Raw genomic sequence first — 13,004 nt, 5'->3', positions numbered from 1 at the left:
GCACATTCAAGCATCCCAGTTTTATAAAGTTTTTCTTCTTCTCTTTTTTAGTAAATGTCTACAGGAGAAGGGGTTACTAGCCCATTGCTCCTGGCATTTTAGTCGCCTCATACAACACGCATGGCTTACGGAGGAAAGATTCTTTTCCACTTCCCCATGGACAATAGAAGAAATAAAGAAGAACAAGAGCTATTTAGAAAAAGGAGAAAAACCTAGATGTATGTATATATATATATATATATATGCATGTGCGTGTCTGTGAAGTGTGACCAAAGTGTAAGTTGGAGTAGCAAGATATCCCTGTTATCTAGTGTGTTTATGAGACAGAAAAAGAAACCAGCAATCCTACCATCATGCAAAACAGTTACAGGTTTCTGTTTCACAGTCATCTGGCAGGACGGTAGTACTTCCCTGGGTGGTTGCTGTCTACCAACCTACTACTACAGGTAATACGGTAGTGTAATAACTTAACACTGCTGGGATTAGTGGCAGTACTGTTAGCAACCAGCAATCTGTTTTTATTAAAACTAGTGAAGGTTTTGTCCCTCTTCTTTATTACTGTTGGTTGTAGGAAATCACTCTGAACTATGTATTGGTCACACTAGACTCAGACATGATCATCTCAAGAATAGGTGCCCAGCACCACTCTTACGAGAATTATTTGCTCACGTCATCAATCCAGTATCTTTTTTGTAAATTGTCCCCATCATCAAAGAGCTCTCCTTCAATGTCCTGACATGTTTACTCTCTTAGTCCTCTTCTCTCAGAATTCAACATTTTGTTATTGTATATTTTGACGTTTCAGAGCTGTCTGATGCGTTTTTCCAAAATATATAAAATTTTAGCTAAAATTAGCATAATTTCAAATCATACTTGCTTATTCTCTCACTAACATTACCGTATTTTATGGCATCGAAGATGCTATTTTTTTCCCAAAATGTCTTGAAAATTTACCCAACATTTTGGAGGCTGAGGAACCATTTATCTTTTTTTTCTCCAAAATTTAGCCAATCAGAATTGGGGAGGCGTCCTCGATACTGGAGTGTCTTCGCTGTAAAATATGGTATCTGATCTAATTCATCAAATTTTGTTTCCTTCTCTCTTTGCCCATTTGCTCACTCTTAACTCTTCCACTTGTTTTTATTTTTCTCTTTCCTTTTGTCATGCAGCGCTGAGTGCAAAATGTGGATTTAGTACTGTCAGTCATATAATCCTCTTTTGCATCAGATGACAAGCATTCTGAAAAAAATATAAGCAGTTAATATAAAGTATTAGTTACTCTTCCTGTTTTTATATAAAATATAAGTATTAAAATTTTGTGCTTATTTTCTTGGCCTTGCAGGCTTCATCAAGTGTTACCTCTACTAAAAGAAGTGCAAGTCCAGGAAGTGGGGCTAGCATGCCCACCATCTCCACTTCTGCTTCATCACCAACTGTACCCACCACCTCTACCACAGTGTCTAGTTGTAGTTCCAGTAACACACTTAACTACTCCACCAAAATGATTCCTCCTCAGTGCTCTCCTGTATCCTCCACCACCCCTGCTGTCAGTCACAGTAATGCTCTCGGGCCTTCTCCAAAGTCGCTAGTGCAGTCAGGGATGGTGCTTCCTCCACAGGTTTCACCCCACCCCAGCTCAACATCTGGAACTCAGGAACAGTCCCCAGGCCAGAACAAGACACCTTTAACTTACAGCATTACAAAGGAACAGCTGTAAGTTTACACTCATGCTGCTTAGGTGTATTTTGTCTTAAAGAGAAAACCTTGGTGTAATGGACTAATCGAGAGGAGTGGGTGTCTGCTTATATGAAAATCCATTGCAGCAAAGTGTCATCAGTGCAATGGGCCTATACCGCTGCATTGATGATTGTACCAGACTGCTGCTGCTCATGGAAAAATGCCCTATACAAGCAGATTAAGTTCACTGTATTGATGACACTATTGGGCACACTGAGAATGAACTGTAATACAGTACAGAATAGTGAATACCTGAAATTAAAAGTTTACAGTATAGTAGAGTGTGGTAATTTTTCCTAATTTTGAGGGTGGAAAGATAAATATGCAGTGTGTGTATGTGTGTGTGCGTGTGGTGTGCACGTATATGCGTACTTGCTGATTTGGAGTTGCAGGGGTCAAGTCTTAGTTCCTGACCCTACTTCTCAAATTACCACTTTCCAGGTTCACTCTCTCCTAGCCTTATGGGCTGTGAAGGAGTGTTGATTTGTATGATTTGTATCATACACACATCAGCGTATTACCAAAAACTATGCTTTTTTAGAGATGTTTTGTAAAATTAGCCAGTTCTCACACTTAGTCAAAATCCAATTGCCTGAAGCCCTTAAGATTAAAAAGGCTACTTGTAGATTTTCCATAAGAAACTCTTAATAAAGTTTACTCTTCCCTCTAGCATGTATTCATTTTACTAGAGTTAAAAAAAAAAAGTAAAATCATAGTGATAGTTGCTAATTTGTTTCTTTTCATGGTTTTAAAGGTGCTATATGACCCTGGTGGGTTTAGGGGTAGAGGGTAAAAGAGGTTTTGTGTGCAAGGGGCTTGGACATACAGCAGGCATATGTGAGCCTGTTAGATAGAGTGAGTGTAGATGAATAGTTTTTGGGACTTCATGAGCTGATGGAGTGTGAGCAAGGTAATGTTTTGTGAAGGGATTCAGGAAAACCAGTTAGCTGGACTTGAGTTCTGGAGGTGGGAAGTACAGTGCCTTTGCTTTAAAGAAGGGGTTTGGGATATTTTGTGTTTGGAGTGTCATCTGAACTGTCATATCTGCCCACCTCTGCAAAGACAATGATGGTGAAAGTGTTGCTTTTTCTGTTGGGTCACCCTGCCTTGGTGGGAGATGGCCAGCATATTGAGAGAGAGAGAGAGAGAGAGAATATGATTGTTTATTATTGATTGTTGTGTTTTTCTTCACAGATTTGAACATCAGCTGAAGACTGACCAAAATGGTGCTTTAAATCCTGATTATCGTAATCCATTTAAAAATAAAATTGATGCTTGTAAACGTTTGATCCGGTATCATGTATTCAGTGAATCTACTCCTACTGCTCGTGAATTGACAGATTCTAATGCCCAGTTTGAATTACAAGCTGAATCTCTTCTGAAAAAGTTTAATAACATGAAATACAAGTACCAGTCTCTCTTGATCAAGGATAGTATGGTGAGTACCTGTTTATCCTCTGTACAGTATTTATCTTCAAAAGCATATAATTTGCCTTGAGTTTTAAGATTACCTTATTTGAAACAAATTTACAAATTATAAATAAAATTGGACTTGTTCATTTTTCATTCACTTCAATTTGATGGTGAGATATGATCCTCTTAACAGACAGACAACCCATATCACAGGTTTCAACTGAAAACTCACTTCTTATAAACCTGTGTAGGAAAATAGTAAAACAGTGTAAACAATTTTTTTTTAATTTATAAAAAATTCTTATGCAGAATACACATAAGAGTCTCCATGAAAAACAATGTATTTATAATCCAGAACATAATCCAATAAACACCACATTCTAGGTTTATCAATCCCTAGCTAAAATGTATGTTCAGAAACCCATATTTAACAGCAAATCTAAATCCACCACTGGAATAATTATATGGAGAAAAACCATTGTACTGTATTCCAAGTCCTTCATAAGCATAAAGGTGTGCTACTTATTAGCAAAAAAAAAAAAAGTCCATGCAGGACAATATGCAGATACTATCTGGATTGTCTGAGACTTTTAGTCCAGACATAATCTAGCAGTCGGAACCAAGTCCAATCCAAGATATAGTAGTGTTAAATATTTGTATGTATGTGTGGGAGTGTTTTATGGAGACTTGAGTAATAGCTTGGAGTATGACCCTTGGTTAACCCTTAACCCTTTCACTGTCGGTGCCATAGTACTATGACTTGCGAGCCAGTGTTGGTGCCGTAGTATAATGCTAAATTCTAGTGGCTTCAAATCTAGCGAGAGAAAGCTGGTAGCAATACTTGTGAGAGAATAGGTCTGTGTGGTCAGTGCACAGTATAAAAAAATCCTGCAGCATGCAGTGCACAATGAGAAAAACACTCTGATTGTGTTTTTGGTTTGAAACGCCGACCTTGAGGTGTATTTTTGTATGGTATTTATGGCAGTGTTCTTGTTTTCTTGGTCTCATTTGATAGAATGGAAGATATATTATAGAAATAGAGATGATTTTGATTGGTTTCATGATGAAAAGTGCCTTGAAATTGAGCTCAAAGTAGTGGAAATGTTTGGGTTTTGCCAGTGTTCAAGAGTAAACAAATGATGTCACCCTCCAATACGTGTCCAGCTGGCCAGTCTAATACACAGTCATGAATGGGGTGACATTATTTCTACAATTATTACAGTAATGAAGTAGTCTGCATAACAGTAAATCTTCTATTTTTTGTGTGAATAAAAATTCAAAATGGAAAGCATGAGTAATATAAGAGGGGCATGGAGACATGACTAATGAACAAAGAAAATATTATTTTAGTGCCAGGAATGTCTGAAGTGTTTATTCTGGACCCTATTTTGAAATGGGCACCTTTTGAAATTTGTGTGAAATTGGTCAAATTGTCAATTTCTGACCACTTTATTGGATAGTTGAAATCAGTAAATGGACAATTTCTTGTACTCTACCGATAGAACGAATGGAGTTCTAGTGGAATAGCCATGAGTTTGGTCAACTGGAACAGTGGAATTGGTCAAAAATAGGGCTCAAAGTGGGCAAAATCACCAATACGTGTGTATCGCTGGATTGCTAACTTCGCGAGAGTGTAATTCCATCAGATTTTGTACTTTTGGTGTCATTACCATCAGGAAAAGATTCTCTAACATTTCATAAGAAAAAAATAATTTTTTTTTTTAAGTTCTTCGACACTGAGAGCAAGTTTGTGAACAGGGGTCTCAACAGTGAAAGGGTTAAAGAGATGGAGCAGATTACAGTAACTAAGAGAATATATAAATCTGAGGTGGAAGGAAGAAGGAATATGGGTGCTTCCAGGAATGGTTGGAGGGAGGAGGTAAAAGAGGCTTTTGAGTTTCAGGGGCTTGAGCATCCAACAGGCTTGTGGGAGTGTGTTAAATAGTAGTTAATGGAGACAAGGGGTTTTTAATGGATATGCTGTTGGATTGTGAGCAGTGTAACTTTTATGATGGGGTTCATTCACACTGTTACTGTCTTGCCAGAGGTGTGCAGATACAACAATTGAGATGTCACTCTAAGCAGCAAATATCCCAAATCCCTCCTGTAGGAGTGCAGGCACTGTACTTCCCACCTCCAGGACTCGAGTCTGGTTAACCAGTTTCCCTTCACAAAATATTACGCTGCTCATACTCCAATGGCTCATCAAGTCCCAAAAACCATTTGTCTCCATTAAACATCACATTGTTGTTTGAAGCCCACTGGAAGACTTGATTTATATCCGTGTGAAAATTTGTTGTGCGTTCGATGGACACCATAGCTGATAACACCAAAATCTCGTAGAGATTTTGGTGTTATCTGCTAAGGATATTACTATGCTATGGTATATGTCCTTGTTAATTTTGGATATAAGAACGAGAAACAGAGGTGGGGTGAGTACCATGCCTTGAGAAACAGCTTTTCACACTGCAGTAGCCTTTGACTTCTCTGTTTAGCAAATGAAAATCTGCTCCACCCTTTTGCATGCAATCACACCATGGGCACACTTGTCAAATGTTTTTTTAAAATCATTGTATACTACATCAGCATTTAGCTTGTCTTTCAGAGCTTCCAGGACTACATCATAATGATCTAGCAATTTTGAATAGCAGGGGTGACCTGCCCTATTTCTGTACTGTCCTTGATTGTCCAATTGTTTGCAAATAGAAATTTTCTGTCGTCCATTCGGTTCCATTTTTTCCATTAGATCATTTAATGTTTATAGTCTTTTTATGTAATTCAGTTGTGCAACCCTCTGAGCTTTCACATAGACTCATGATTTATGATTAACTTTTAATTTTTTCCTGTGTTACTCCATCTGATGATGATATCACATTTCAGCGTCGCCATGCATCTTCAGAAACAGTGATGCTATACAGGTTGTTTGTACAGGAAGATAAGACTAACATTGAGAGGGAGAAGGCTGATGTCCAAAATGGGAAGAGTAAGTATACCCAGATAATTTGCCTGTACTGTTCAAGTAATTTTCTTGACGAATCTATTGAATGTGTACAGTGAGCAGTAATGTAATGTTGCATTGCAAAAATTGTATGCAGTGTGGATGAATGGAATGAACTGAAAAATAATGTATTGGAAGTAAACTCCATACACGGGTTAAAACATAGCTATGACCAGGGTCATTCATATCAATCACTGAAAATTTAAGATGCAGGAGCAAGAGCTGTAGCTCCATCAATCTCCTCTGCAAATTAAAATAAGTAATCAGATAGGTAATTATAGTACGTACTTATAATTGCCTGTAGTAAGCTGAGGTTATACAGTGGTTTTATAGTGAGACGAGGAAGCTCGGTGTTTATCACCACAGGAGTCTCAAGAAACCCAACAAATGTGACTAAATTAGTTGTTTCCTGCATACCCATCAACACATGCAGTGTTTTTGTATCCTGTGTAACAGTGCTAAAATGTGAGGATACTGGAGATAATGTTTATATAAAAATTGAAGGGGACTCCCATGATTTACATATCCTTTGCTTCCTTCCATTTGCATAATCATTGTTATTATGAAAGGAAACTAAATACAGTGTAAATACAGTACCTTATGTATACTGGTATCAATTTATTAGTTAAACTTTTTTTTTTTTTTCAACAAACCGGCCGTATCTCACCAAGGCAGGGTGGCCCAAAAAGAAAAATGAAAGTTTCTCTTTTTAAATTTAGTAATTTATACAAGAGAAGGGGTTACTAACCCCTTGCCCCCGGCATTTTAGTCACGTCTTACAATACGCATGGCTTACGGAGGAAGAATTCTGTTCCACTTCCCCATGGAGATAAGAGGAAATAGACAAGAACAAGAACTAGAAAGAAAATAGAAGAAAACCCAGAGGGGTATGTATGTATGTATATGCTTGTACATGTATGTGCAGTGTGACGTAAGTGTAAGTAGAAGTAGCAAGACGTACCTGAAATCTTGCATGTTTATGAAACAGAAAAAAAGACACCAGCAATCCTACCATCATGTAAAACAATTACAGGCTTTCGTTTTACACTCACTTGGCAGGACGGTAGTACCTCCCTGGGCGGTTGTTGTCTACCAACCTACTACCTAGATAGTTAAATTTTTATTTTGTGAAAAAATGACTTGTATATTTTGGGTTCATAGCAACTGTCCCTGTCCATGAGAGTGACTCCCACCATTGTTTATATATCCTCTGTTTCTCTTTCTTTAAACAATCAGGGTTAAAAGAAATGAAATGAACCTAGATGTAATAGTGTATACAGTACCTACCGTACATAAATTTGTGTTTCAGTTTATGTGGTACACTTTTTTTTTATGGTGTCAAGGGCCACTATAGCATCAGCTAACATCACCCTCTGCTCATTACTACTATTATTTTAATTATTTTAAATGAAATGAGATGATACTTTAATTTTTTACTTAAATAAATATTGTGTATTAAATAGTTTTTTTTTTTTAACAAGTCAGCCGTCTCCGACCGAGGCAGGGTGACCCAAAAAGAAAGAAAATCCTCAAAAAGAAAATACTTTCATCATCATTCAACACTTTCACCTCACTCGCACATGATCACTGTTTTTGCAGAGGTGCTCAGAATACAACAGCTTAGAAGTATATACGTATAAAAATGCACAATATATCCCTCCAAACTGTCAATATTCCAAACCCCTCCTTTAGAGTGTAGGCATTGTACTTCCCATTTCCGGGACTCAAGTCCAGCTATATAAAATAACCGGTTTCTCTGAATCCCTTCACTAAATATTACCCTGCTCACACTCCAACAGCTCGTCAGGTCCCAAATACCATTCGTCTCCATTCACTCCTATCTAACACGCTCACGCACGCTTGCTGGAAGTCCAGGCCCCTTGCCCACAAAACCTCCTTTACCCTTTCCCTCCAACCTTTTCGAGGACGACCCCTACCCCGCGTTCCTTCCCCTACAGATTTATATGCTCTCCATGTTATTCTACTTTGATCCATTCTCTTTGAATGACCAAACCACCTCAACAACCCCTCTTCAGCCCTCTGACTAATACTTTTATTAACTCCACACCTTCTCCTAATTTCCATACTCCGAATTTTCTGCATAATATTTACACCACACATTGCCCTTAGACAGGACATCTCCACTGCCTCTAACCGCCTCCTCGCTGCAGCATTTACAACCCAAGCTTCACACCCATATAAGAGTGTTGGTACTACTATACTTTCATACATTCCCTTCTTTGCCTCCATAGATAACATTTTTTGACTCCACATATACCTCAATGCACTACTCACCATTTTTCCTTCATCAATTCTGTGATTAACCTCATCCTTCATAAATCCATCCGCTGACACCTCAACTCCTAAATATCTGAAAACATTCACTTCTTCCATACTCCTCTTCCCCAATTTGATATCCAATTTTTCTTTATCTAAATAAGCATTCTGGAAGTTAATTTTGCAGAAGAGAGATGAACACAGTGACCTTTGGACTTTCAGAACTTAAAACCCAGCAATAACAAGAGCACATGCTGACAAAACCTGAGAAGGCTTTCTTGTGATTTTTTAATTTTTTTTTTTTTCATATTTTTTGGATAGCTTGCATTCATGTCATGGTGGTTATTACTTTGGGCATATTTATTTAGTAAAAAGTCTTCTGGTTGGTAATACATGGTATTTTTAGTGATGTTTGCAAGTGATAGCTGTGACTGATAATAGTTGCAGAACTGATTATCATGTGTTTACACATGTCTTGTACAGAGTCACATCAACTCTCCAGACACATTCCATATCAACAAGCAACAACAGCTATAATGTAATGAATAGAAAATGTGATTCTTTTTAGTTTTGACGAATTACAGAGCTAAAAAAAAAAACGTGGTTGGCTTTTTGGATCTAATGAATGTAACTCTGTTTTTCTGTATGTTTATAGCATATTTTGGATTATTTTTTTTATTAGACACCATTTTCACAAATGTAACTTCCATTTTAATTGACAGTCAACTATTATATTATTATTATTATTATTGTTTTATCCATTTATGCATACACAAACAGCCTAGTCTAGGGAATAACTGTATTTTTGTATTTTCAGTTTTAGATGTTCCATCAGGCCTTGTCCACCGCACCAGTGACGAGACATTGCCTCCTGATACCCCCTATCCTTGGGAACTGGAATGGGAAAAACAAAAGATTTACAAATTTGAACCGTGGCAAAATGAAGAGGAAGAAGAGGAGGGGGAAGAACATCAAGAGAATGAAAAGGAAAATGGGAGCACTAAGGTGAAGGAACAAGATAAATTGAAAGAAAAAAGGAATGAGGATGAGAAGGTGGACAAAGAAGAGGATGAAGAGGAGGAAGATGTAGTTGTAGAGGAAGAAAAGACAGCAGCAAAGGAAGAAAAAGAAGAGAGTGTTAGAAACTGTCAGGAGAAAGATAATGTAGAGAAAGAGGAGGAGGAGGAGGAAGAGGGGGTGGCAACAAAAGAGGAGGAAAGTTGCAAAGATTATGTAAGGGTTAACAATGAAGAAAATGATCTTAATGAGTTTGATGATGATCAGGAAACATGCCTCCAGATTTTCATGAAAGATGAAGATGAAGAGGAAGATGATGATAAAACAAAGGAAGATGATAGAGAAAAGACACCTCCTATTACTAAACTTAATTGTAATGATCTTAAAAGTGACTCTGATAATGCAGACGAAAGAAGCAGTAAAAAGGAGTCAGAACCAGAGGAGGAGTTAGTGATTTGTGATAAACCAGTTTCAAATAGCATAGAAAATAGTCCTGTAGACAATGAAGTGGCTGTGGTAGGTTATCCTCGGGAAATGTGGATAAATTGTGGTGAAAATGTAATAAGTAGACTTTCTGATCAATCTCAATCGCCTGATATTCCTAGAACACCTAGTAATATTTCAAACCCTATTACACTATCATCAAATTGTGAAACCAGTGAAAATAACTTTTATAAACAGACACATTCACCTTCTTTAAGAATAGTGACTGACAGGACAGACAAAGATAAAAGAAGGGAAAAAGTGGAAAAAGATTATAAGAAAAAAGCAGATAGGGGTAAAGATAAAGATAAAGAAAGAGGAAAAGACAGAGAAAAGGAAGATAGACCACCTAAAAAGCTAAAAATCAAACCTTTAGTACCTCCTCTTCGTATTAGAACTGACGAGAGGAGTATTGGGCTCAAATTGACACTGAAAAAGGAAGGTTCAGGAGCTTATTACAGCGTAGGGGAGGAGAGAAAACGGGAATATAGGGTAGAACAAAACGAGGATGAGGAAGATGACGAGGAGCTAGATGATATTGTGGGAAGACAGTTTGACGGGGAGGAGGATGAGGAGGAGGAGGATGGTGATGGGGATGGCCATGGTCTAAAAGAAGTGAAAGTAGTTCTTCAAGATGTTCTCAAAGACAAAAGGTTTAAAAAGCAAATCGAGGAGCGAAGTAGTAAAAAGAGAAGAAGAGAAAAAGGTGATGATAGAAATGATAAGAATGAAAAAATTGATAGAAATGATAGACATAACTCCCATTGGTCAAGTTATACCCAACAGCTTAATCAAAGTGAAGGAGATAAAAAAAATTCACAATCATCAAACCATGAAAATAGAACTTGGAACCACAACAGTGGTATGGAGTGGCGGAGAAGTGGTGGTGAAGGTGCTTCCAGCATAGATAATTCTAGTGATCACAGAACAAGAGAATATAGTCCTCGTTTATATGCTTATAATGACCATTACGGACATGAATATTCCAACCGGCATAATCACTCTCAGCCATATGGGCATTCTGGTAGTCAACCAAGAAACTCGCATAGTTATTATTGATATATTTCTTAAAAAAATTTTATACAGAAAATTTTTATTCTTATTTATGAAACTTTTAGCATAATCTTAAACATATGTTCTTTGCTGTTTTTACATATAGCACAAATACTCAATTTTTAAGTTCACAAAATTAATATTTATATAACTTTTTTTGCATCTCAAATTTGCAAGCTATTTGATGGCTGTTGAAATGCAGCATCATTAAATTTTACTTTTCATTACTTTATAACATTTCATTGTGATTGCTTTATTTAATTTTTGAGTAGTCACCCTTCATGCTCCTTTATATTGAATCTAGTCTTTGCCCACACCCCTCTGGACTGTAAATAGCCAGGTAATAATTGCTCAGTAGAGTGACTAGTTGAAAACTGTGAGCCCTTAATTGGTGACAGTATATGGTTACTATTTACACTGGTGAAGTGAGCCTTAGTGCAATAATAACTAAGGGTCACAGTGGCTAAGCAATTCACAGGAACAGATGTAGGAACGTGATTGTCCTGGAGGCATCTTAATATGGGAAATGAGATTGAGGTTTCCCATGTGATTGTCGAATTCGGCAGAATTTTTAATACTTAAAAGCCCTGTGGTGTACCTATGTTTCAGTAGGTGTAAATGTTCTATAGGATCCTATTATAGTAATTTAAAATGACATTTAAGATTGTGGTTATTGACCTTAATAAGGAAACTGTCATTCTCAAAATATGTGATCTCAAGTGTGATTTTTTACAAGCTTATCTCATTTTTCTACTGTTGCAGTGGTATGAAGTTGGTTTGTGTGTATATTTTTGCCATGTACTTACTACTATTGTCCCATAGGTTGTTGACATTTTCAGGGAGTTTATCAGCCTAGATACTGATATAATTTAATAATAGAATCCAGGCTGACTTGCTACTAACTACAAACAGTACTACATTTGCAGTGTATATGCAAAAGCAAATATACTATTTTATGCTTTTGCAGTATGTAATATGCATAAGTCTTGACAAATTGTCACTCTGCTCCAGTATATGAAAATGTAGCTAATGTGAACAATTGTTCAAAATGTTAAACTTAGCGAGAAATCAATTGGGTGCGACTCACTCATAATGGAGTACTTTGCGTTCTTTCTATGCTGTGGAGTACTGCTTATCTTGTGTCTAACAAGGCAGAAACATTACACAAAAATAGTCACAAATACTTGGATAATGAACCACCATTATGAAGGAAGCACATCAGTTATGCTCAAAATGGAGGAAGAGAGAAGGGCAAAGTCTATGTTATTTAAAGTTTGTTTGTTTCAGATAGTCAGTCTGATTTAGTTCCTCTTGGAAGTATTATGACAGTATTATGGTACGTTGGCACTGCAGCTCTCCTGAATCACATTTTGATCTCTACACAAGTTACAGGTAATTGTACCAATATTATTTTCTATCTCATCTGGAAACTTGTTAATCTTTCATTTTTGAAATACTATACACTGACTCTCATTCTTTTTTATTTATATTTTTAAAATGCATAAAGAATGGAAATCTCTTCTTTTTCAGCCAGATTACATATTTGACTTTCGCGGTTTTAAATATAGCCTCTCCTCACTTAACGACAGAGTCCTGTTCCTAAGACCATGTCGGTAAACGAATTCATCGCCAAGCAAGGAGCATACTATAATGGCAGTGGGTTAGTGTCAGCCATCTTTGATATTGTTTTAATGTCACCTTTGCACCATTTATAACATTTCTGGTATATTTTTAAATGTTTATACAACAATGTACTCTACATTGTAATAAACAGAATAGAGGAAATCAGCTCTAATATACATTATTTAGGTATGCATACTGGTCAGAGAGCCCGTCGTAAGTCCAAGTCGTCGGTAAAAAAAGTACATCGCTAAATGAGGAGAGGCTGTACTGTATTTTTTATGTTTATAAAAGTATAAATTTTCTTCTTTCAACAAACTGGTCGTATCCCACCGAGGCAGGATGGCCCAAAAGAAGAAAGGAAATTTTCTCCTTTTAAATTTAGAAATATATACAGGATAAGGGG

The 13,004-nt window shown here is 36.9% G+C and overlaps 1 protein-coding gene across 9 annotated transcripts in view; it reads left to right on the top strand.

The window, feature by feature from the left end:
* The window catches only part of LOC128700735 (uncharacterized), a 100,833-nt gene extending 89,198 nt beyond the window's left edge, over positions 1-11,635 (top strand). For all 9 annotated transcript variants that reach the window (XM_053794101.2, XM_053794105.2, XM_053794102.2 and 6 more), the window contains 4 exons: positions 1,343-1,713; positions 2,932-3,175; positions 6,031-6,133; positions 9,243-11,635. In XM_053794101.2, the coding sequence (XP_053650076.2) occupies positions 1,343-1,713; positions 2,932-3,175; positions 6,031-6,133; positions 9,243-10,984 (2,460 nt within the window). In that variant the 3' untranslated portion in view covers positions 10,985-11,635. The remainder of the gene's footprint in view (positions 1-1,342; positions 1,714-2,931; positions 3,176-6,030; positions 6,134-9,242) is intronic.
* The last annotated feature ends 1,369 nt before the right edge of the window (positions 11,636-13,004 follow it).

The sequence above is a fragment of the Cherax quadricarinatus genome, chromosome 56 (genome assembly GCF_038502225.1).
Source record: "Cherax quadricarinatus isolate ZL_2023a chromosome 56, ASM3850222v1, whole genome shotgun sequence".
Lineage (NCBI taxonomy): Eukaryota > Metazoa > Arthropoda > Malacostraca > Decapoda > Parastacidae > Cherax > Cherax quadricarinatus.
The sequence above is the reverse complement of the archived record's forward strand: the minus strand, read 5'-3'. Positions and strand labels throughout refer to the sequence as shown.